General features: G+C 41.8%; 1 protein-coding gene across 4 annotated transcripts in view; it reads left to right on the forward strand.

Moving 5' to 3' along the window:
- The window catches only part of DPH6 (diphthamine biosynthesis 6), a 186,876-nt gene extending 168,858 nt beyond the window's left edge, over nucleotides 1-18,018 (forward strand). For all 4 annotated transcript variants that reach the window (XM_077464771.1, XM_077464773.1, XM_077464772.1 and 1 more), the window contains 2 exons: nucleotides 1,814-2,183; nucleotides 17,533-18,018. In XM_077464771.1, coding sequence (XP_077320897.1) covers nucleotides 1,814-2,183; nucleotides 17,533-17,651 — 489 coding nt within the window. In that variant the 3' untranslated portion in view covers nucleotides 17,652-18,018. The remainder of the gene's footprint in view (nucleotides 1-1,813; nucleotides 2,184-17,532) is intronic.
- The last annotated feature ends 7,797 nt before the right edge of the window (nucleotides 18,019-25,815 follow it).

Below are 25,815 nucleotides of genomic sequence, written 5' to 3' on the forward strand. Positions count from 1 at the left end.
CAGCAGCTCTGTCTCTGGCCCTTATTGGATAAACAAATCCAGTGACACGGGGGATGGGGCCGAGTCCTGCTGTCTTTATCGATGGAGGCAGCAGCAGGACTCGGATGCATGAGTGCTCCCTTGGAAAGCAGCTCTCCGAGGGGGCAATCGAGAATAGGAAGAGCCAGGAGCGCTGCTGGGGGATCCCAGAAGACGAGTATCAGGGGCCAACATATTTGTTATTTAAAAAAAAAAAAAAAACCTTTACAACTTTTTTAATTGACATAATTCATTCATATGTATCAAATATATCATACCACTGTATTTTGTTTTTTTAAATCCTCTTGGTACCTTATTCCTGCAGTACTGTGTGGCCATATGATCTTTCCTTGTTTTGGCATCCAGATCATTGGGAGTACTTCTATTACTGTGTTGATGTATGCTCTCTACATCAGCAGAGCACCTCTGTAGTATGAGTTTGTGTCTGCACAGCCCTGATTGGTGCTGTACCAGGCACAAAAGTTTCAACGGAGCAATTCAAATTAATACATGAGTATCGAAAACTGTTTTACAGCTCTCAGTAAATTGTATTGAACATCAAATGTGTACTTTTGTTCATTAATATGGTACAGGCATAAACAAAGATGGTTGACATTAGCTTTAATTGTGTTCAGACGGCATTTGCATCCAAGGCTCTTTTTTTTTAACTTTGTTTTGTTTTAGCAAATACATTTGATATATTTATATTAAAACTAAGCTTTTGTGAGTTTCTTACTGAATGTAATCAATCAGCATACTATGTGCCACCCCCATAGTGTTTTGCAATAGGAGGACATGGAGGAGAAGGGGAGTGAATGTAAATGACCACTGTATATATTGCCATATGTGTGACTCTATAGTCACATGGGCTGCACATATAATAAAAAGCAGGAAATCAACAGCTTACAAGGGAACTGTAACTGGAGCCTACTCAGTTGATAACTATAGCTGGTGTGCATGGTCTCAGTCTACAGTGGGGACACAGAGAAGATGGGAGGGACAGCTGAAGCCAGGATCAACTAGGTATATTTCACTTTATACAAAATTAATGCTTGAGTGGCTTTGGGAGTATGCACACTCTGTTATATAGCATGTATAGCAGTAATGAGATTATTTCATAGTTTGGTTTTAATGACACTTTAATGAAGTTTTTTCGGGTGTGTCTAGCACATCCAGTATCCTCAACAAGCTAAAGGAAACGTTTCCTGAGAAGAACACGTAGACCGATTGGTGACCTCATGCTGCAAATGCTGACTGCCTGGATGTTATGCTGATCCACTGGCATCAGCACTTCAGTACATTCACAAGTGCAAAGAATGGGCTTTCTCTTCTCTGACTTCCTGATCTGTCTCATTCCAGCTCCAGGACCCAAAAATATTGATGCTAAAGGGTCAACATAGATGCCAGGAAACCCATATTTAAATTTGTCGGCAACAAAGTTTCCCATATTACCCTAAATTTTAAACAAAGTACGCTAACACCTGCCTGTGCAGCTTAGCACACTCCCCCACAACTGGTTATACTCACCAATATACCTTACCTGGGCACCTCCACTTTACAGGGGTCCACTCTTAGTAAGCTCCTGAACTTACCTAAGTGGATGGCATCACACTGCCCCTCCATGTGACAGTGTTTTGGCCTGGGGTCTAGAGCAACAAAGTAAAGGACACGAATGAAGCAGGGTGGCTTTATAAACATGTTACTGACATTGGTTGACAATGTTTTTGTTATTTAGCAATACATTTTGTTTGGGTGTTTACAGTTGCATATAAAGGTTTTTGTGTTTTGCTTACAGGATTTTACTCCTATGATCACCGTGGTTGTAGTTCCGAGGCTTCCACGTGGGGCTGTGGTAGAATGGCACGTTTTGGCTACTTCAAGTGATCCTGTTGATCAGAGTCATTTCTCATCATCCATACAGAGACCGGGCTATCATGCAATGCTTGAAGGCTCCATATCCAGCTGTAAGAGATGTGCCTCCCTTGTCCTGTCAGTCTCTGCTTCTTCACCTCAGAAAACTGTGTTAGACTGGCACCATGTGCGCACTCTTATAGAAGATGGGCTCCAGAAAGCTTTCTCAGAACTTTCTTCACAACATCTAATACCATTGTGCTGCAGAACTTTCTACAGAAGCAACAATTTAGAGTTGCAAAGTCTCCAGGAAGGTGAGTCACAGCTTTTTGCAACTTATATGTTTATCAGTAGACTGGAGGGTTAAAGGTAATCCATAGATGGATCAAAATTTGGGCGGCTCAGTAGGGACCAGCAGAATTTTGATCCATGCATGGCCCTTTACGCTCAACAAAAGTCTATCAACGGTTGTAAAAAATTTCTTGATCAGAAAGTCTCCGCTTTCAGAACACAATGGGGTTAGTTTATTTAAACTAGAGAGTACCAAATCTGGTGCACCTCTGACTAGAAACCAATCAGTTTCCAGATTTTATTTTTTTGTCAGCTTAATTGAACAAGCTGAAGTTAGAAGCACTCTCCAGTTTTAGTAAATCAACCCAAACCTCATTGTCTCAGCGGGAAGGATTCCGCAAAGCCTACTTAGTAAATCAACCCCAACCCTATTGTCTCAGTGGGAAGGATTCCTCAAAGCCTACTGGCTGAACAGAAAAAAAAAATCTTATCTATGGCCAGCTTTAGGGACAAAGTAAAGATTGTTTTTTGCCATGCGTTACTTTTCTTTAAAATGAATGCTTTAATCAAATCAAATATTTAAGCTATGTATAAAGGGAAATCAGGACAGCATTTGTGTAAAGATATACTCACCTTTTTCAGTACTTCTTTGACGATCTAGAACTGTAATCCTTCAGCCAGTGATTTCTGCTCCCACTATTTTACCTTAACGGATAATAATGTATTGCTCTAAGAATCTGAGGCAAATAAAACAGAGGGGAGGAGATGACCAAAGAAACTTCATATTGTTAGATTTTGGTAGATGATCACAGTGGAACTACATGGAATTTATAAGGCCGACCAAAGAAAAAAAAAAAAATTAGAGGGGCAGTCAGATGGGGATGGACAATCTGATGGGCAAGGGGCTACATAAACCTAGTGCTGCAGAATATGCCATGAATAATTAAACAGATGTGCATCCATGAAGCTGAAAAGTTCACTTTTGGAGAAAGGCAATCACAGGAGATCTTTCCAGCTCTAGTTTTTCAGCAAGGAAAAACCGATGAATAAAGCGTATGTCAGGACAAAAAAGCAGTACATCTCTGCAAAACATTCACATTTTCCCATGTTTTATCCCTTTAAAGACCTTTTAAGTAAAGAAAAATATGTGTTGAGTGTACCAGAAATACACTTAACCCTTAAATTCTGACAACACACAAAATTGTTTGTGCTTTGTGGTGTCAGCCCTGCCCAGCTGTCTTTATTTAATTATTTAATCACGCCCTTTTTTCTCATGTGCATAGCAAAAGCCCTAACTTATTTGATCTGTAGTTAAAGATAAAAACTGGGAGAACCAATTGGGCTCCTTAACCACTTGCCGACCTGGCCATAGCTGAATGACGGCTACAGCGTGGCTAATTACATCTTCTCAGACTCTCGCTTTCCGCGTGCCCCCTGGGGCACGCACACAGAAGTGTCTGCTTGCCAGTTTCACGGGAACTGGCCCATCACAGATTACGGTAAAGGGCCAATGACAGCGGCCCTTTACCATGGAGAAATCTCTTGTCAACAAACTGGCACGTGTCCAGTTCAGCTCTCTCCTCGCATGCTGTACACATCTGTCGGTACAGCGGGCGAGGAGAGGAGGGAGACTGCAGTGCAGTGCTCACCCCTGCCTCATTCATGCCCATATGTGTCTCATTCATGCCCATATGTGCTTCATTCATGCCCATATGTGCCTTATTCATGCCTCGTATGTGCCATATTCGTGCCTCGTATGTGCCTTATCCATGCCTCATATGTGCCTTATCCATGCCTCATATGTGACTCATTCATGCCTCATTCATGTCCATATATGCCGCATTCGTGCCTCATTCATGCCCCATCTGTGCCTCAGTTATGCCTATATATGCCTCATTCATGCCTCATCCTGGCCCCAAAAATGCCCATCTGTGCCTCATCCATGCAACATAAGTGCTCATCCATGCCACATCAGTGTTCATCCGTGCCACATCCATGCCTCATTCCATGCTACATCCATTCCTCATTCCGTGCCACAACCATTCCTCATTCCGTGCCATATCCATGCCTCATTCCGTGCCATATCCATGCCTCATTCTGTGCCACATCCATGCCTCATTCTGTGCCACATCCATGCCTCATTCTGTGCCACATCTATGCCTCATTCCGTGCCACATCCATGCCTCATTCCGTGCCACATCCATGCCTCATTCCATGCCACATCTGGCTTCATCCTTGTTCATTCATGCCACATCCATGCCTCTTCCGTGCTCATCTGTGCCACATCAGTGTTCATCCATGCCACATCAGTGTTCATCTATGCCACATCAGTGTTCATCTATGCCACATCAGTGCTCATTTATGCCGCATCTGTGCCACTACAGTGCTTACCAGGGTCCTACAGTGCCTCACAAAAATATAATAGGTAGTCAGGAAATTTGATTTGTAATTTTATGTCGCTAGAGCACCCGACGGTGCCCCCTGAATGTTGGGCTCTGTATGTGGCCAGGATGTGTAAAAGTCTCACACATGTAGTATCGCCATACACAGGAGAATGCATTTTGGGGTGAAATTTCTGCTATGTACATGCCATGTGTTGGAAATATCTTATATCTATAAATGGACACCTTAATGTAAAAAAAAAAATGTGTTTTCATATTCTTTCCACATTTTCCAAAAAGACTCATGCCTCATAGAATATACGTTGGGTGTTTTTTTTTTTTTCCAAAATGGGGTCGTTTTCATTGTCCTGGTGCTTCAAGGCCTTCAAAAGTGTGATAGGTTATCCAGATATTAGATGTGTAATTTATGCTCCTAGAACGGCTGGAGGTGCTACTTGCACGTTGGGCCTCTGTATGTGGCCAGGCTGTGTAAAAGTCTCACACATGTGGTATCGCCAAGAGGAGTAGGAGAATGTCTTTTGGGGTGTAGTTGCAAGTATGCCTATACAGAATGTGAAAAAAACGTTTTCTTTGTGGAAAGAAAAAGAATTGTGGGAAAAAATTACAACTTTAAAAAAGTCACCATGCCTCTTACTAAATACCTTGGAATGTCTTCTTTCCAAAAAAGGGTCATTTGGGGAGTAGTTGTACTTTCCTGGTATGTTAGTGTCTCAAGAAATGATGCAGTCAGTGATCAATTTTCAATGATTGCCACCATAGCTGGTAGACTCTATAACTTTCACAAAGACCAAATAATATATACTTATTTTTACCAAAGATAGGTAGCAGTATAACTTTTGGCCAAAATGTATAGAGAAAAATGATTCATTTGCTAAATTTTTTTATCAAAACAAAGAAAAATGCATTTTTTTACGAAATTTTCAGTCTTTTCTCATTTATAGCGCAAAAAAGAAAAAAAAACAGTGGTTATTAACCACTTACAGACCGGACCATTTTGCTGGTCAAAGACCAGACCACTTTTTGCCCACAAATAGAGCTTTCTTTTGGTGTTATTTGATCACCTCTGCGGTTTTTATTTTTTGCGCTATAAGCAAAAATAGAGCGACAATTTTGAAAAAAACGCATTATTTTTTACTTTATGTTATAATAAATATACCCCAAAAATATATAAAAAAACATTTTTTTTCCCTCAGTTTAGGCCGATACGTATTCTTCTACATATTTTTGGTAAAAAAAATCGCAATAAGCGATTATTGATTGGTTTGCGCAAAAGGTATAGCGTTTACAAAATAAGGGATCGTTTTATGGCATTTTTATTAATATTTTTTTTTTACTAGTAATGGCGGCGATCAGCGATTTTTATTGTGACTGCGACATTATGGCAGACACATCGGACATTTTTGACACATCTTTGGGACCATTGTCATTTCTACAGTAATCACTGCTATATAAATGCAGTGATTCCTTTGTAAATGACACTGGCAGTGAAGGGGTTAACCAGGGGGTGGCAGTGTAGGGGTTAAGTGTTCCTAGGGGTGTGTTACTAACTGTGGGGGGGTTGGGCTTTCATTTAGTGAACACTGATCTCTGCTCCAATCACATGGAGCAGAGATCAGCGTCACTAGTTGCTAGGCAGAATGGAGAAATGTTATTTACAACGGCATTTCTTCATTCGGCCGCTCCGTGAGACGATCGCGGGTATGCCCGCGGCGATCGAGTCCGCAGGTCCCGCGACCGGACACACGGGGGTCCCGACCAGTGCCGGAGCGTGCCGCTGGTGGCGCGCTCCCGATGGCAGGGCGGCAAATTTAAAGGGACGTACAGGTACGCCCATTTGCCTGCCCGTGCCATTCTGCTAACGTACATCGGCGTGCGCTGGTCGGCAACTGGTTAAATACCTACTAAAGAAAGCTCTATTTGTGTGGAAAAAAAGACCAAAAATGTCATATGGGTACAGTGTTGCATGACTTGCATGAAGTAATTGTCATTCAAATTGTGAGAGTGCTGAAAATTGTCCTGGTTAGGAAGGAGGTTTAAATGCCCAGTGGGTAGTTGGTTAGGATAACACAGGCAGAAAGCACAAGACAACCCTGATTGGCTGACAAGATCAATAGGTTGGTTTTTTTTCACTCATTGCACAGATATAACAATACTTTCAATTATATCAATTATATATTTAACAGGCCAAAAGGGGGAAAATAAAGGATAGTTAATTGTTATGATTTACATACACAATAAGGTCAGGATTTCTACCCTTCGTGACTATACAAAACGGTAGCTGGGTGGGCTTTGGTGTTTCACTTAGACATAAAACTGCTGAATTCCATTAGGTAACATTTGTGTTCCTGAAAAGGGTGTCTGATAAGAAATTTCCTTGAAGGATAATACTGTATGCTGCACTTCAGCACACAATTTTTCACTCTAGGAATAAAAGCAGACTGTATATATCTTAATGACAAAAGGAAAAAAAAAACACAGGAAAGTTTTGTGTATGTTACATTTTGTAAGATCTTCCTATTTAAGGCCATAGATCATTGATGGTTAAGGTAACTTGGTGTCCCGGAATTGTCCAGAGGGCAGCAGAGTAGTTTAGTTTTCCTAAATTTGTGTTAAGATGTACGTTTTACCATACGTTAACGTATCAAAACGTGCATTTTTGTTAAATCAGAAATCAGGTTTTTATTGAACATATTCAGAAACAGCATCAAAGACATATGCCAGAATGTCTATATAGTGTCGGTATTAACTCCATTACATATACAGAAACAAAACAATCCGCATAGCTATAACAGTCATCAGACATTGGCAGGAGCAATTTTCGATACAGTATCCATCCAACTGCATTGTATTGGATAGTATTTTGTGAATAAGTCACGCAGCCCACCTCACCTAGTCTTAGATCCCAAGGGCCTCTATACATTTAATCCTTATTTCAAAGTAGCACCGGTGCTAACCAACCTCCCCATACTTTATTATACTTTATCATTTCACTTGCGCCCTTCTGTACAAAATGCCTTTATTTTGAATGAATGGCATTACACTGTTACAGGAGTGCGTAACTCACACACGCTATAGTGCACCAAAATGCACATGCTATATGAAATTACAGTGTAGCATGTGGGATCAGCTTTATTGCATCTCGATAAAACAGTTCATTTGTGTACTGTAGCATTCCACTGATTATATTTAGTATAAAAGTATGGATATGATCTAACAGGAAGGTGATCAGGTACATTTCCAAGAGGCAGCTCTCTAAGAACCAAGACTCTATATGGAAATTAGGATCAATCCTGACAGCTGGAATATCTGGATGTGCCCTTTTTATATGCAACAATGTACCAATGGGCTCAGCACAGACAATATGTTTTGATATGAGGAGGTGGAATAGGCAGAGTGACATTCAGGTGATCGGACAGAAGATGACATGATTGATCAATGGTGCCTGGTACCAGCTCCCTCCTGGTAGCATCATTAAACTCCCTTCCTGTGAATGAAGGACATCATGAATCTGACGCCCCCGGGGGAGCATCATGTTGATGCCTTTTACTCACAGTTCAGTCATGCAGGGAACAGGGCAGACATTACTTTAGCAACTCTTCTTGCATTTTTGAGGACAACTCATTGATTTACAAGGGTCCCACGCATCACATAACTGGCCAGAATTCTTTTTAAATAGGGTATTTATGGTAAAAATTAACATAAATTAGATACGGGGCTTCCAGTTGCAGAGGAGTAGGCCTGGGAGGTGAGGGGAGCTGGAATTGGGCTTTAAGTATAGTAGATGAGGTAGCGGAAATCATTGCATTATATTGTATTTTTCATTATTTTGGTTCAGGGATTTAGATTCTGCCCACCTCAGCAAAACCTGACTTGTACTATGAAGAGAAAGGTACACAGTGCCAAGGCAGCTCTAATTACAAATGTAGCCCATAGGGCATTGCAATCCAAAATAACCTAACAAATGAAGGTGAACAGTTCACTATTTGCCGTATCTCATTACACATTACGTATTTGTATGATGTCCTTTTTATGGAATGAGCAAAATGAAATCTTTTCATGTGTTGACTTGATATTAAATTTTGCTGATAGCAATAAGGTGTTCCTTCTCATACAAACTGGTAAACCTTTATTTCATTAAATGTGTGATAAGCAAATCAGTACCTTGTTTTGTTTTCTGTGAGGTCTGTATGATTTCAAACCAGATCTGTCTATTCAGAGCAAACTAACTGGTTAGCTGGACAGATGACATAGTAATACTTCCTTTCATCGCCCCATACAACGTAAAAGAAACAACTTAGTGGATACTAACGTGTTTCTTTTACTTTGCACAACAAAGTACAGATTTGCTTTAACAAAGTGACCCTTCACACTCTGAAATTGTGAATAAAATATTGCTGGTGTGAATGTAGCAAATGCAGCAGGGACAGTTTCTTTACACATGCAGCTTATTTCATCCACTTAAAATCATTTTGCTCTGATTTCCGGCCATTCATATGACTCTTATAAAATGTAATAGTAAAACAAATGTCTGGTGCCTGCCTGGCGGGTGCATGTGCTCTGTGTACATTTTGCTGTTGTCTCCCTCTTGGTGCCAGTATAGCAAGTCTTCAATACAGACAGGAGAAGACCTGTACATGGGTGTGATATCATTAACAGAGCTTTCAGCGGCAGCTCATATCTACTTCAAGAAGAATGCTAATTAGTGTCTGCCTGCTAATAAGGTGCCTTGCTCACTTACATTTCTGATGAAAGGCTCTGTTTATAGGAGGAAACATTTTTAACGTATTCTGTTTACAGCTAGAAGACAGATTATTCCCTGTACAGAATAAGCACGGTACTTATAAGAGGGCTCACATCCACCATATCTAGATGTTTATTTGATGCTGTGTTATATGGGATTGATTTCTCTAAACTGTCTTTACACATAAAAACATGGTATGGGAGGAGATGGTCTGAGTTTTTAGGCACGTTACAGGAATTGGTTAAAAACATCAGGCATGCTACATGAGTAGGAGGCATACTGCAAGAGACAGTCAAAGACTGGGTATATGTTCCACATTGCAGTACCTTTATATATCAGTGCTCCCACATTATTAGTCCCTACAGCTCTCTAATGTTACTGCCACCACAAATGGTATTCTTGTCAGGAAGATTCATTATTAAAGTGCAGATTGAAAAAAAAAGGATAAAAAGGGATAAGATAATGTACAGCACAAATAAAATTAGCAAAGAATTAAATAAATATATCCAATCATTTAGCAGAAGCCATTGTAACTTACAGTTTTACTTTACTGGCTCTATGTAAGCATGGAAAACACAGGTTCCTGGCTGCTGGAGCCTAAGGGATGTACCAGAAACACCAAAGGTCTGCATGCAGGTCTTGGGTTGGGTACCAGGGGTTTAAGGAACAGGGGAAGATGGCTTTGCTTTCACTTAGACAAAAACATTAATCATAGGCGATCGCATGCAGCTTTCTTTTTTGTGAGAGCTAATTCCTCAAATAGATGAAGCTCTGTTCTTGGACTTTTGTTTGTTTTCAAGCAATACAACCTTGAAATATTTGACACTGTTAAGCAAATATCATATAATAATATATACAGTAAGTTTCAGACCACAGAACTGCCTTATCTGTGTACTCTTAGCACAGAACATTGGGGAATCGTCCTAAAATGTCATATTAACAATAGTTGTTGTATTTGTTTTTTGACAGTTACACTATTGAACAGAATACTCAAAACCAAATGAAATTTGCCCCCTGCATATGGGTAACTTAGTCTGTCCACTGTTAATCGTGAACTTTACTCAGCTATAAAAGGAAATTCACATTTTGTTTCTGCTAGAGGGGTATAACAAAAGGGAATACCTACTTTATTCATGTAGCTGGTGCTTTACTCCTGAGTGAGTCCTAAAAAATTGAATCCAGTGTCCCTAAATCTGGTAAAACCAATAATATGCTGAAATGGGAAAAGGATCTTTCCTCATCTATTTCTTGGGAACGATGGAGTAAGGCCATAATTCTGAGTACTGAGGCATCATCCAGCCAAAATCTACCCATCACTCTCCCCACCTTGCTGGCGATGCAATGAACAAACTGGTTCCCTTTATCAAATTTTATGGAGCTGAAAAAATTGTATTAGTTTCTGGAAATCAGTTTCAACATTTATTGCTAACCTCACTGGTAATTTACTTCCCCTTACTCCGGCAGTGGCCCTTCTAGGAATAAATCTGGATCTTTACTGTTTAGAGTATAGAACAGTAGTAGCAAATGTATTAATAGCAGGAAGGTTGACCCATAACAAAACTATGGAAATCCAACAACACACCAAACTTATCTGATGTTATTATACAGTTGAATACACAAGCTCAATATGAGTTGATGTTGGCATATAAAAATTACAACATGGCCAAGTTTGAGAAACTATGACAAATATGGACTAGTCATTCTAGAGGTTCTACTTCACTCAAAAACATGAGCTGCAGTTCTCAAACTATATTTCAGTATTAATCCAAGAGTAACATCAAGGTTTCACAGTTCTCTTTTTCTAATTTCTTGATTTGTACATTATAATACTACACACCCAATTGAGTTAACTGCATAATTTATTGCACCAGAAGCTATGAAAAACATTGCTAGCACAAACACCAGAATCCCCACATTCCCAAAAACCTCCCTTTATTGGCCTTGCCACCATGAACTTCAGGGACCTTAACCTGACTTTTTGATGCACTGGCCGGAAATTCCATCTGACCACCTCCTTGGATTGGAGAAACTCTGATTACACTGGAGTATACCAGCTGATCAGCACAGACACAAGTACTCCAGCTGAGGAGACCACTTGCAGTAGAACCGTATGTACTGGGAGTATGTTGAGTGTCTTGCTCATCCATCCGCCTGCAGGAGATTGTGAATGGTGATCTGTGAGTACATTGATTACACTGGTGCCATGAGGAGCTTAGTTACATTTTTGACAGATAAGCATCATCACATTTTATACTATAACAACCTCCCAATCGCGGTGCACATATTGCCAGGTTGGCTAATGCCGCGTACACATGATCAGACTGTCTGGCCAAACCGCCGGACTTTGAAGCGGAGGTCCGCCGGACTTTCCGAATGAGCGGACCTGCCCACACACCCGGACTTAGTCTGCCGGACTATGGCAGGACTCCGCTGTACTTTTGAAAATGAATGGACTTACCCACACACGGAGGAAAGTCCGTTCATTTTGAACACGGCTCCAGGTAGCCGGGACTAGCGAAGGAAGTCAATGTCGCCACCTTTGGCGGCGAGATTGACACAACGCTGGCCCCGTCACCTGGTATGGACTTAAAGGGGAATCCCTACACTGAAAAAACTGCATGGGGGTCCCCCCCAAGGTCCATATAAGACCCTTATCCGAGCATGCAGCCCGGTCGGTCAGGAAAGGGGGTGGGCCATACCAGGCCACATGCCCTCAACATGCCCTCAACGTGTGGCCCCCCACCCCAAAGCACCTTGTCCCCATGTTGATGAGGACAAGGGCCTCTTCCCGACAACCCTGGCCGTTGATTGTCGGGGTCTGCGGGCGGGGGGCTTATCGGAATCCGGGAGCCCCCAAATACCGGCCCCCCACACTATGCGAATGAGTATGGGGTACATCGTGCCCCTACCCATACACCTGGTGAAATTGTCAGGCAGACCAGAGTTTGATCATGTGTACGCGGCATTAGAGACATTTTTAAGGGGGGTGTTTGTATTGGCGAGGGTGGGCTCAGCTCTCTGTAGGGATTGCATCCCCCACCCCTTGTTTGTTCACAAGGGGTAGTGCACCACTGTCCCATACAGGGTGGGGTATTTGGGATTTTTTTTTTGGGGGAATGTGGGGGTCCTGCTGTTTGTGCTAGCAATGTTTTGTATAGCTTCTGATGCAATAAATTATGTAGTTAACTCAATTGTGTGTATAGAATCCTTTGTTTTTTTTGTTTTATACCCTTGTCTATCATAAATTGATTACCCCCCTCTATAGGGTGAATACTACACACAGGTATTATGTGGGATTCCTATTTTTTTTGACTTTTGTATTGTCCATGATAATGTTGTCATTATATTAGCTAGAGCCTGTTTACCAATAGAACTCAATGGGGTAAACAGGAATTTTACTATACTGTTTATGTAGGATTCATTTGATCATTTGTATGTCTCTTGTCCATTACTTTGAGATTTGTATGTAAATGTTTTACTGCTATACCTGATTGATATATATCATAACCAGCTGCCTTTAATATTTCCGTTATTTGTTTGGAAATTTAAATAACAATTCTTTATTGATTAAAAAAATCAAAATCAAATCCAGTGAGGAAGGAGTGGAGATTTGGGCCGAGCTGCACAGTGTGCATCTATAGATAAACAGACTCGGGAGAGCCCATAATCTGCCCCCATAGCAAGTGGCTTGCTATGGGGGCAGACCCTGAAGAGGAGTAGCAGACAGCACCAGCAAGGATCCCAGAAGAGAAGGTCAGGGCTGCTCTGTGCAATACCACTGCACAGAGAATTTAAGTATAAACCTCTTTTCTTATTTTAGGTTAAAAAAAAAGACTTTAGAATCACTTTGTTAGTTCAATTACAAGTGGACTGGGGAAGAGTGAATACATTGTTTATTTTTTCTGGGACTGTCCATCCTGAAATGACGGTGCTGGAGGTTCTTATTCTGGTGCTGTTTGTGTCTTAGAACATTTGCTTACACCAGGGGTCCTCAAACTTCAGCCTGCAGGCGATAGGTGGCTCTTTGCTTGCCTTTATTTAGCCCTTGGGGCAGAATTTCTTCCACGGACATCAGAGATGAGGAACGATTTCTCCCACTGACACCAATTACTATGGGGTACTATTCCAATCACTAACACAATGATATGGCACTCTTCTTCACACTAGCAGCAATGATGTAATTTGTTTTACTCCCACTGACCACCAAGCCTATGGCATTGTTTACTCCCACAATACCAGGGCATTTCCTGCTCCCACTGGCCACAGTCCGGCCCCCCTAAAGTCTGAGGGGCAGTAAACTGGTTCATTGTTTTGAAAGTTTGGAGACCCCTGGCCTACACCATTGTGCAGCAATGGTAAAGAAATAAATAAGCATTGTGAAATCAATTAAGGCTTTATGTTCTTTACTGGTTGTTTAGTCATGGTGTTATGTTGAAATACATTTTTCCAATGGAAATATGATTTTTATAAATAGATGAGAGATTAAACTGTCATCTGTTTTTATCTTTAATATTTTTATTTATTTATTTTTTTAAACACCAGTTTATAGGGCATATTTTCAGTTAAGGGAAGCAGGAGCAGAAACTTTCCTTCAGGGCCCATTCACAACTATGTGTGCTTGTAGCCGTTTACAGTAACACACAAGCATAGGGGGTGGATGGGCCTTCTTAGTTTCCTTTTAAAAACAAACTGAACTGGAGTACATGGATGTGAACCAGCCATATAGCATTGAATGTTTTTTTCAACTTGAAATGCATCGACATGCCTTAAAGTGATTGTAAAGTCTTTTCTTTTCTTTGTTATTTTTATAGAAAAACATGTTATACTTACCTGCTCTGTGCAGTGGTTTTGCCCCGATCCTCCTCTTCTAGGGTCCCTCTTCTGTGCTCATGGCCCCTCCCTCATGTTGCGTGTCCCCCACAGCAGACAGCTTGCTATGGGGCACCCAAGCCGAGCCGCAGATCCCTGTGTCCATTCAGATATGGAGCTGCAGTTTGGCCCTGCCCCCTCTCTCTCCTGATTGGCTAACTGACTTTGACAGCAGCAGGAGTCAATGGCGCCGCTGCTGTGTCTCATCAAATCAGGAGGGAGAGTCCCGGATGGCTGACACACTCGTGGACATCGCTGGTGAGAGATGGGGCTCAGGTAAGTATTAGGGGGCTGAAGGGGGACTGCTGCACACAAAAGGCTTTTTATCTTAATGCATTAAGATAAAAAAAAACATTCTGACTTTACCACCACTTTAAACTGGACAAGTTCGAATAGGCCCTTAAGCAATCCTTTGCATAAAGAACAACCCACGAAGTTGCAACAGAAATGTAAAGCGGTCATATTAGCATACAGTCAATGTACGAACATTTCAAAGTGCCTTGGTCCCAGAGGGGATGGCTTGTCACATATTTTCTTGCACGAAGCTGGTATTTGCATATGTGAGTGTCTATAACTTTCTATCTTAATAAATGTCTCTATTACCATAATATATTTGTGTGCTTTTCCATGTACTTTCTCCTCTTGTAAACTGGAGCGCCGCATCTGATTATCATGTTGAGCAGCCAGATACAATAGTTTTAACACATTTTATCTATCCTCTTCTGTGCAGCACCCTAAATTGGTTCTAATCAGTACGTTGACCCAGACTTTATCTTTACCTTGATATGTAATATCCTTTTTCCACTGTCCTTGATATATACAATCTTTATAGATATTATTTTTTCAGCTTTGTACCATAGTTTCTTACTGCATATTGCCTACTATAATAGTTTGCGGAGCCAAAATTCTACAGACATTGAAAACTATACCTCAAAGAGAGAAGTGCTTTATACAAACTTTTTAGCCTACAGATCTACTGATATTTGACTTGATTTTCACCACCACCACAGGACACCACAAGTGCATAAAACTGAATCGCTAATACTTTCTATATGCTTATTGTATGCAAATATCAGAGGAATAATATTGTAACAGTGAAGAATAACATAACACTAATTTCATGGTCTAGGACAAAACAGCCACTCTGATAAAACAGTTATTTTGCCATTTGTGTTAAACTTTATTGTATATCTGTGGATTTCTCTGTGCATTTGGGACCAACAATGCAGTTTCAGAGCCTTAATGCTTAGAAAATGGCTCACACTGTAATGGAAGCACGGGCAAAAGAGAGTTCTCCCGCTACAGAGGGAACTGAAGGATTATGTTTTGTCAGGAGACAATGCTCTGCAACCTCAATGAATCCTCTCTATGTAACTTCCACACTGCCAGGGAACCAGGAGGGACTTGCTGTGTAATGATAATCTCCTTAGAATGAGAATTTTTTTTTTTTTTGTTGTGCTTTATTAATTCAGGGCCTGATGGGGATATTAGCAGCTCTTGAAATTGGAAAGGCCGGGAGCATTGCAATTTGCTGAATCCCAAAATGTTTCAAATGAGCAGATAAACAGCAGCAATAATTGGCCTTTATTAAATCAAGGAGTCGTTCATTACAAGTATCCCAGCTGTACCAGAGAGAGGGGCAAGGAGGGGTAGCTGAGCCTGTGCACTGTAAGAGAAATTCTTGTGTGAACCAGAACCTAATTTCAAGGGGCCTATTCAGTGAATTTCATCACCTTTATGTATGCACTTTTGCTCTGTTTCCCCATGAGAGTGTTCTCCAATTTATACAAATTTAAATTGCAAAGTTACATTGTCCAAGTAGAAAAAGAAAGTGAAAAACTGGGAAAGAACAATCAAATTTAAAAACAACCACCTTAAAAAATCCTTTCCATATTTAAAACAAAAAAAACTATAAAGCCATACTGAGCACACAATGTAGGCATCAGAAAAACACTCAATAGCGCCAATAGAGAGTGATGGAGTCCCAAGGGAAACCCATTAAGGCTCTATATGATAGGAAGTCCAAATGTAAAGGGACCACAATGGCTGCAGCTCTTCCAGCACAATATTGGATGGTCTCTGTGCACTAAAGCAAATAAAAAAAATAGAAGGCTCCACCATCAGTGTATCAATTTATTAAAAACAATTATATTAAAGCAATTAGAAAAAAGATGGTTTTGAATGCACTCACAAAAGTAAGATAAAAGGGCATATCATCAGTCCTTAATTGCTGGCAAAGCTTGATGAGGAGGCGGACGGGAGTATTACAGAGTAGCTCCCAAAGGCAGCTGGGTAGTACAACCAGAATGTGGCTGAGGAGAGATGTAGAAGCTCAGCAAGTCAGAGGTAGAGTCTGCAAGCAGGAGCTGCAACTCAAGCCAGTACCTTAACCTCAAGTGATATAGTCCATAGTGACAACTATAGGAAATGGTAGTAACATGTTTTGGAGCTTAGAAACGCTCCTTTGTCAAGTTTCTAGCTCCTACACCACTCCTCAGCCGCATTCCACTTGTCCTATACAGCAGCCTTCGGGAGCTACTCTGTCAGCCTTCTGGCTGCTGCTTCATGAGTTTCGCCAGCGAATAAGGACTGATAATATGCCTGTCTCCTCTTACTTTTGTGAGAGCATTTTAAACCTTTTTTTTTTTTTTTATTGCCTTTAATAAATGTATAAACTCCACTGTTGTATAAATGTTTTTGATTTTTTACATACTATAGGCACCCTTCAAAGCCAGAACAATTTTCACTCACTAATTAAGCTGATGAATCCTCCCCATTGCGGATACAAGAATTGCTGCCCATGGCCATCAGCAGGTGATCCTAGAGATAGGAGCTTCAGCTCTGGCAGACATAGTCCAGTCAGCAAAGAATTTAGGCGCCTGTCAAAATGATGAAGTTAGATGCCACACACTAAAGAGCATAGTGTGCAGGTGGGAAATGTTTCTGGGCTTCAACGTCTTCAGCTTACCCAAGCTTACTCCTGACAGCATCTATATAGTCGAAGATTGTCAAGTAATTGATCTGTTAGCCCAATAACCATGAGCAGTACTTTTGCTATTATTTCCTAACCAGTTACCCTTGTAAATTCCATTAGGTAAGTGATTTAGGTAATAAAACTGAAAGAGACACAAAGAGAACATACGTGTACAGTATATTACAAGCATTATTCAAAAGAATCTATAAAAAAAATAAAAGATGCACAGAATGACACTATAAAGTTGCATTATATAAAAGGGGCACTACTTTTAGCATGTGCATGTATACCTAATTTATCTAGGTTTGGGATGTAGGTCTATATAATCTATATAGGACTATAATTAAAAGCACTTGTTTTGAAAAACCCTTTTCTCTCTCTTGCAGATTTTCTGGTGATTCTGAAAAAGGTGTGGGGGAAGAATGCGCCGTGTCTTGTGCTGGTACCTGTAATAGATCTGCCCAGTTCTGAACTCCTAAACATGTCTTTCTGGCTCAGTTGTTGATCCCATGAAAGGAACATCTAAATCTGGACTAAAAGACCAAAAAAAAACATAAATTGTGCCCTTTGGCCTAATCACAGCGAGTGTTATAAAGTCTTATTTTGAAGAATGAAAAGGGTTAACAACATTACAAAATATGTTGTCTTTGGAAGTTATAGCTTATTTGAAAATGTTTTTAAAATGTATATTAAATCTGAAATATTTTCTATTAAACCACAACAAACATAAAGATTGTATTACTTGTAATTGTACTTTTTCCTCTGGTCTGTAAATGATGAAAGCAAGGGATGAGCAAACTGGATTGGTAGAAATGTAATAAATCTTGTGAGCTGCCACACAACCAACCAAAATAAATGTGTAAAATAATAAACTGGACTGGGATGTGACCTGGATAGTTTATATATGACTGCATCTAGATTGTTGTGATTGACAGAAAATTCAAACATGTCACGGCTGGTACTTACTAGTTTCAAAATCACAGACTTCAGTTTAAAGCTGATCTCCAGACAGATATAAAAGATACAAATGAATTCAGCTCTGTATTTATTAATACATTTTTTTTTTTTTTTATTAAAAACAGTGTAAGTACCTGCAGAATCTAAACTAGGTAGAATCAGCATAAGTAGACAGTCAGTACTACCAGTGCAAGAAGCATGCTGATGGGAGAAGAAAGCAAAGTAGAAGAGAGATCAGCTCATCAGTCTCCTTTCAATGTCCAGTTGTATGGCGGAGAGGAGAGCAGACCTTGTAAAATCCCTTTCACACTGAGGCAGTTTTCAGGCATTTTAGCACTAGAAATAGCACTTGTAAAGTGCCAGAAAATTGCCTCCCATTCTCTGCAATAGGTGCTTTCACACCCGGGTGTGACGTTTGGAAAAGTCCTGCAAACAGCATCTTTGAGGTGTGTAAATTTCAGAATTAAATTGACTGAATCACAAATATTTTAGCAGGTAAAACATCTCTATTATCTGTATTTAATGTATTAATTTAGCTGTTTCTTTGGAGTTCAGCTTTGAAGAAATGTAATGTATCGCCCAGTGTTGGTATCAGTATGATGGGTGGGGGTAAAATCATTTTACTATGATGAAAATGTTATATGATTCTAATTGAATAGTAGTATATGTAGTCAATTTTGATTATCCCTGATGCTAATATATTTCATAGGGCTGTACAGTCAGGGCTTTCATGTGGAGCAACACCAAGAATCATATGCCTAAAAAAAAAAAAATGTTGTGACTTGTAGCATTACTGGCTTTACTCCTAACTATTATCCAGGCATTTGTGTGTTTTGTTATGGAATACAGAACATGTTTGTTTCATTAAATAAGCTGTAGTGCCATAACACTGCTACCAGTTCTGAAGCTTCCTGTACTTGTTTTGTAATATGGAGGACCACACTCTTGCTGAAGAAAGTGGAAAGTCAGTTGTTGCATATGATGGATTTACCAAGTGTCATCTGAACAAAAAAAAAAAATAGGCAGACTTTTTGGGTGCCCACATGGTAGTATATTAAATACCATATTTATCGGCCTATAACATGCACCCCAAGTTTAGGAGGGAAGTTTAAGGAAAAAAACTTACATTTAAATGCCCATCAATGCAGCCTTGTCAGTGTCATTTTCAGCCTTGCATTGCAGCCTTATCAGTGTCCATCTGCAGCCTTGTCAGTGTCATTTGCAGCCTTGCATTGCAGCCTTGTCAGTCATTTGCAGCCTTGCATTGCAGCCTTGTCAGTCATTTGCAACCTTGCATTGCAGCCTTGTCAGTCATTTGCAGCCTTGTCAGTGTCATTGCAGACTTGCCATTTAAAAATGGCGCTGCTGAGATACAGAGCGGATGTCCTGTGTCCTGTGCCGAGAATAGCCGAAAGCCGCCAAGCTCCTCACAATCGGTGGGGGATTGGCGTATAACACGCACCCACGATTTTCCCCTGATTTTAAGGGGAAAAAAGTACATGTTATACACCAATAAATACAGTTAATGTTTTATATAGATATTAAAACATTAAAATGTTGAAGTGTATATATCAGGCTAAATTACCATTGGCCTCAGCATATTCATATGTCCCTATCTACCAACTTATTAGTCAATATATACAGTGATACCTCGGTTCACAAACTTAATTTGTGAAATGAATTGGTCGCGAACCGAGGCAAGTTTTCCCGTAGGGTTCAATGTAAATCAGGTTAATGCATTCTGAAGAAATTACACTGCGACAATGTAAAGTATTGAGTGCACAGCTTGTATAACAGTGTAAATTTGCTGTCCCCTCAAAACAACTCAACAAACAGCTATTAATGTAATAGTGATCTCCTGTTCCATCCAGTGACAGAGTTGGAAGGAACGAAACGTACGTCAGGGTGTGACTGGGTGGCAACCAGAATCATCGCATTAACGCTGTGAGAGCGATTGGTGTTTCCCTGGATAGTCATCAGCGAGCATCAAGGTGGTGAGACTAAAGGGGATCATTCGATCATGTTATGAGCTATACAATGTTTGCTACAAGATGTTTTAAATGTGAGTGGACTGGGTATTGTTTTTAGATTAAAGAGGAAGTAAACCCTGATGAGTTTACTTCCTCTTTTTTTACCTGCAAAGGTAAAGCATAATGGACTACTATGCATCGCATAGTAGCCCATTATGTGTCACTTACCTGACACAGGAGCCAGCGAAGTCGCCGCTGTCCCCTGTAGTCCGCCGCATCCATCTTGCTTGTGGCGTCTCGCAGCTCCGCCGAATGACAGCGGCGAAGCCGCGATGACGTCACCCCCTTGCATGCGCACGGGAGTGGCGTCTCGCAGCTCCGCCGCTGTCACTCGGCAAAGCCACGATGACGTCACTCCCGCACATGCGCACGGGAGTCGACAAATGCAGCAGCTCCATTCTTGGAACTGCCGCGTTTAGTGCGCCTGCGCGCCGCTGTCTACGGCGCATGCTCCGTAGACAGCGGTGCCCGTTTTCGGGCAAATATCTCCTAAACCATATAGGTTTAGGAGATATTTCTTGGACCTACAGGTAAGCCTTAATCTAGGCTTACCTGTAGGTCAAAGTCGTTTGTAAGGGTTTACTTCCTCTTTAAAGATTGAGCTTTACAGTATTACGCTAGTGGAGCCTTTCTTTTTCATGTACCCATGGATATGCACCCTTTTTACAAGGAACTGTGGAGAAGTGAATTGGCTTATTAACCACTTCTGCCCCGGAAGGATTTGCCCCCTTCCTGACCAGGCCATTTTTTGCAATACAGCACCGTGTCGCTTTAACTGACAATTGCGCGGTCGTGTGACATTGTACCCAAACAAAATGTATGTCTTTTTTTCCCCCACAAATAGAGCTTTCTTTTGGTGGTATTTGATCACTGCTTCGGTTTTTATGTTTTGCGCTATAAACAAAGAAACTGCGACAATTTTGAAAAATAAAACGCTATTTCTTGTTCATACATTACGGGACAAAGAGCTCTATTCATTACATCAAGGGTTAGATAGCCACCTTCAGGTGTTGGACACAGGCAACCTTAATTGTAAGGAGAGTTCCTCCCCTATATACCCGCTCCCATATGGAGAGTACCTCGTCAGTGTCTAAGGTGCCTTTACGGCAAAAACGGCGGGGAAGGAGGAAGGAATGTGGTTGTGAGTGCCATGCATGTGTGGCGTGTGGAGCAATTCACTGCTCAGGCGCGAGGCACTTGTTTTAAAGAGCCCAGGCCACCAGGGGTCTGTAAGCGGCAGGACACAGAGCTGGGGCACGTAAGCATCTCGTGGTTTGGATACAGGCACACTTAGACACCTACTCAGCATCAGGTTGTGCAATCTAAGCAAACATTACTATTGTAAGCTAGGCGTGTATGTAATTGATTTTTAGTACCTCTGTTTTGTTAGCTTAGGGCTATGTCTCCCTGCAAAAGGGTTTCAGGGGCAGGTAAAAAGAGAACCAATAAATTGCCACTAGATGTGCCTGCAGGGTAACATCCCCCCTGAGAGACTGGAGGCAGCCATGTAGGGTGAACCATCGCCACTGTCAGGCATTGCTGCCTCTCCCATTATTGTAGCCAATGCATATGTCACTGAAGATGCTATGGAGGCAGCATTGGGAGGTTTAGAACAAAGGATTAGTGCTTTTATCACAGCATCCTTAGCAGATAGCAGAAAACGGGGTAGGTCTCCTTCCTCTGCTCTGGGTTCCCTATCAGATGATGAGCAGTCTGATGATGATACAACATTGTTGGGGGACAAGGATCATGAGCAGTCAAATGAATCAGGGGATGAGGAGAAGCTCTTTTCTACCTTGCAGGCTCTCAGGCTACAGGTACAATACTATACAGAACCAGCCGTGTCCCCTGTTTCGTCCCTGGGATCTCGTAAGTCTCCACAGGCTGCTTTTTCCTTTCCCATCCATCCATTAATGGAAAAACGATTGTATGATGGTGTGAGGGCTTACCTAGGTTGGAGTCCATGGTGCAGAGATGTACGCTCACCCTTGCAAATACACACAGCCCATGGTAACAGAGATAAGCTACCTGGGCTGTGAATCTATGCACGGGGGCTTGACAGGAATAGCCAAGGGATAGTCGAAGTAAAGCCATAGTCAGGGATTCCAGAAGTCAGAATAAATGATAAGCAGAGCCAGGGTCAGAAGCCGGAGTCAGTCTTGGAACACTGTAACTGGAGCACAGGAATACTGGAGCCTTAGGCAAAACAAGAGACAATGAACTGCCAAAGCCCTCAGAGTGAGGCAGTGTTTTATACCCAGCTGATTAGGTAACCTGCCTCAGCTGATCAAGGAGTGACAGGTACTAAACAACAAGATCCAGAGTATGGTCCTAGTATTTTATGCAGAACTGTGCAAAGCTGGAAAGCAGGCTGAAAGGAACTGAGGTGTGGCTCAGAGGTAAGGTAACAGGAGCACTAAACAAACAGTCATTAGTTCGATACCACCCAGATCCACTTGGGGCGCGACCATGCCTGGCCATCTAAAAGACACGGTAGGGACCGTGACAGATGGTTGGGCTCACCCAGATAAATCTTTTTCTCCTCCTAGGAAATTTTCCCTGCTCTACCCTATGGAAGAAAAGTTCACCAAGAAATGGAGTGTGCCAACAATAGATGCGGCTATTTCTTGTGTGAACAAAAGCCTAACTTGTCCTGTGGACATTGTTCAGGTGTTTAAAGATCCAACTGACAAAAAGCTGGAATCATTACTTAAATCCTCTTTTCCAGTGGCTTGTGCTGTGGTCCAACCTGACTATGCAGCCCTTCTGAGGGCCTTATGTTTTTCATCAGATGCGATTATGGATTCTGTCAAACAACTATCGCACCTTACACTCCTGCTGGTAGACATGCATAGATCCCTTTGGCTTAAACATTGGGCAGCTGAAGCCTCATGCAAAAGATATTTAGCTGGGTTCCCGTTTCATGGGGAATGCTTGGGGATGATCTGGATAAATATATCCAGAAGATTTCCGGCGACAAGACCACCTTATTGCCGGTTAAAAAGTGAGATAAATATCCTTTTAAATGTTCACTTTTCCCAGCCCTGAGTGCCTCTGGGCAGTGACAACGGCCTTCCCAGTCCAGTATAAGTGGAAAGATCCAAGGTCAAGCCCATGGGCAAAAGAAGCCTTGGGGTCAAAGGTCTGCTAAGCAGATTTCCAAAGCCTCCTTGTGAAGGGGCGCCCACGCTCGGCCGAGTGGGGGGAAGGCTTCTAGGTTTTTCAGGTGTTTGGCAGAAAGAGATTAAAGACAAGTGGGTATCCTCTGCGGTATCTCTCGGGTACAAGCTAGAATTTTCGGGAATTTCCACCATCCCATCTCCTTTTGTCGAGTGTTGTCAAGCACCCAGAAAAAAGGAGAACCTTGTTTCTGACTTTGGATCACCTGTTGTCTCATGGGGTGATCATAGAGGTGGCTCCAGGGGAGCAAGGCTTGGGGTTTTATTCAAACCTCTTTACAGTCCCGAAACCAAACGGAGATGTCAGACCCATTCTGGATCTAAAGGACCTAAATCAGTTCATAAACATTCTTTCGTTCTGAATGGAGTCTATCTGCTCTGTGGTCTCCATCCTTCAGGGGCGAGAATTCCTGGTATCAATAGATATCAAAGATGCATATCTACATGTACCAATTTTTCCTGCCCACCAGAAGTTCTTAAGGTTTGCGGTAGAGTCACCCACTTCCAATTTGTGGCCCTCCCTTTTGGTCTAGCCACTGCACCTAGAGTATTTACAAAGGATCTAGCTCCGCTCCTGGCAAATCTAAAGGATTGGGGCATAGCAGTAATAGCTTATCTAGACGATCTACTACTGGTAGAACAGTCCATGGCACGCTTGAAGCACAGTGTGCTCAGCCTAAGAAGGCTGGAATGTTTGGGCATGGTCATAGACACAGTCCAAAGCAGGGTGTTCTTGCCCAAGGCAAAAGCCAAAGCCTTAAAGGATTTGGTTCCGACTAGTCAAGGCCAGGAAAAATCCTTCCATTCGTCTCTGTATGAGATTATTGGGGAAGATGGTAGGCTGTTCCTTATGCCCAGTTCCACTCAAGGCCTTTGCAGAACAGCTTTCTGTCTGCCTGGAATAAAAGAGTTCAAGCCTGGGATCGTCCAATGCACCTGTTACCATCAGTGCACCAGAGCCTCAATTGGTGGTTACTAGACAAGAATCTACAGAAGGGAAAGTCCTTTGTTCCAATTTTTTTGCAAGGTCATAAATACAGATGCCAGCCTCTCAGGCTGGGGAGCAGTTCTGGCAGAAGCTTTGATCCAAGGCAAATGGTCCAGAACCGAAGGGTCCTTACACATCAACATTCTGGAACTCTGGGCAAACCATTTAGCCCTGAAGACCTAAACAGGCAGGCTACAAGGCTGTCCTGTCCATGTTCGGTCTAACAATGCCACAGCAGTGGCTTATATTAATCACCAAGGGGGCACCAGGAGTCTGAGTGCCCAGAGGGAGGGGAATCATGTTCTCACTTGGGCAGAGATACATGTTCCTTGTCTATCAGCAGTCTTCATTCCAGGGGTGGAAAATTGTAAAGCAGACTTTTTAAGCCGCCAGCAACTGGACCCAGGAGAATGGTCATTACACCCCACCATATTTCAAGCAATATGCCAGATTCTGGGTACTCCGGATGTAGACCTACTAGCCTCCAGGTTCAACAACAAACTGGACGTCTTTATATCAAGAACAAAGGACCCACTAGCACAAGGTTCAGATGCCTTGATAGTTCAGTGGAATCAGTTCTCTCTGATCTATGCATTCCCTCCAGTTCGGCTTCTTGCTCGGTTACTTCACAGGGTCAGGTCAGAAGGCAAACCAGTAATCCTAGTAGCTCCGGCATGGCCCAGGAGGTCCTGGTATCCAGAGATCATGATGATGGCAGTCGGATAGCTATGGGTGCTCCCACTACTACCAGACTTGCTCTTGCAAGGTCCAATATTCCATCCTTCCTTACAAAGTCTGAATTTGATGGATTCCTAACCAGTCTGGTTAATGCCAGGAAGCCAGCCTCCAGGCTCATTTATTATAGAATCTGAAAGGCATATGTCTCCTGGTATGGGTCCAAAGGATGGCATCCTAAAAGGTACAGTGCCTTGCGAAAGTATTCGGCCCCCTTGAACTTTTCAACCTTTTGCCACATTTCAGGCTTCAAACATAAAGATATACATTTTTTATTTTTTGTGAAGAATCACCAACAAGTGGGACACAATTGTGAAGTGGAACGAAATCTATTGGATTTTTGAAACTTTTTTAACTAATAAAAAAATGAAAAGTGGGGCGTGCAAAATTATTCGCCCCCCTTGCGTTAATACTTTGTAGAGCCACCTTTTGCTGCGATTACAGCTGCAAGTCGCTCGGGTATGTCTCTATCAGTTTTGCACATCGAGAGACTGAAATTCTTGCCCATTCTTCCTTGCAAAACAGCTCAAGCTCAGTGAGGTTGGATGGAGAGCGTTTGTAAACAGCAGTTTCCAGCTCTTTGCACAGATTCTCGATTGGATTCAGGTCTGGATTTTGACTTGGCCATTCTAACACCTGGATACATTTATTTGTGAACCATTCCTTTGTAGATTTTGCTGTATGTTTGGGATCATTGTCTTGTTGGAAGATAAATCTCCGTCCCAGTTTCAGGTCTTTTGCAGACTCCAACAGGTTTTCATCCAGAATGGTCCTGTATTT

Source organism: Lithobates pipiens, unplaced genomic scaffold (assembly GCF_037356315.1).
Source record: "Lithobates pipiens isolate NorthernLeopardFrog02 unplaced genomic scaffold, aLitPip1_a1.2 Scaffold_30, whole genome shotgun sequence".
Taxonomy (NCBI): Eukaryota; Metazoa; Chordata; class Amphibia; order Anura; family Ranidae; genus Lithobates; species Lithobates pipiens.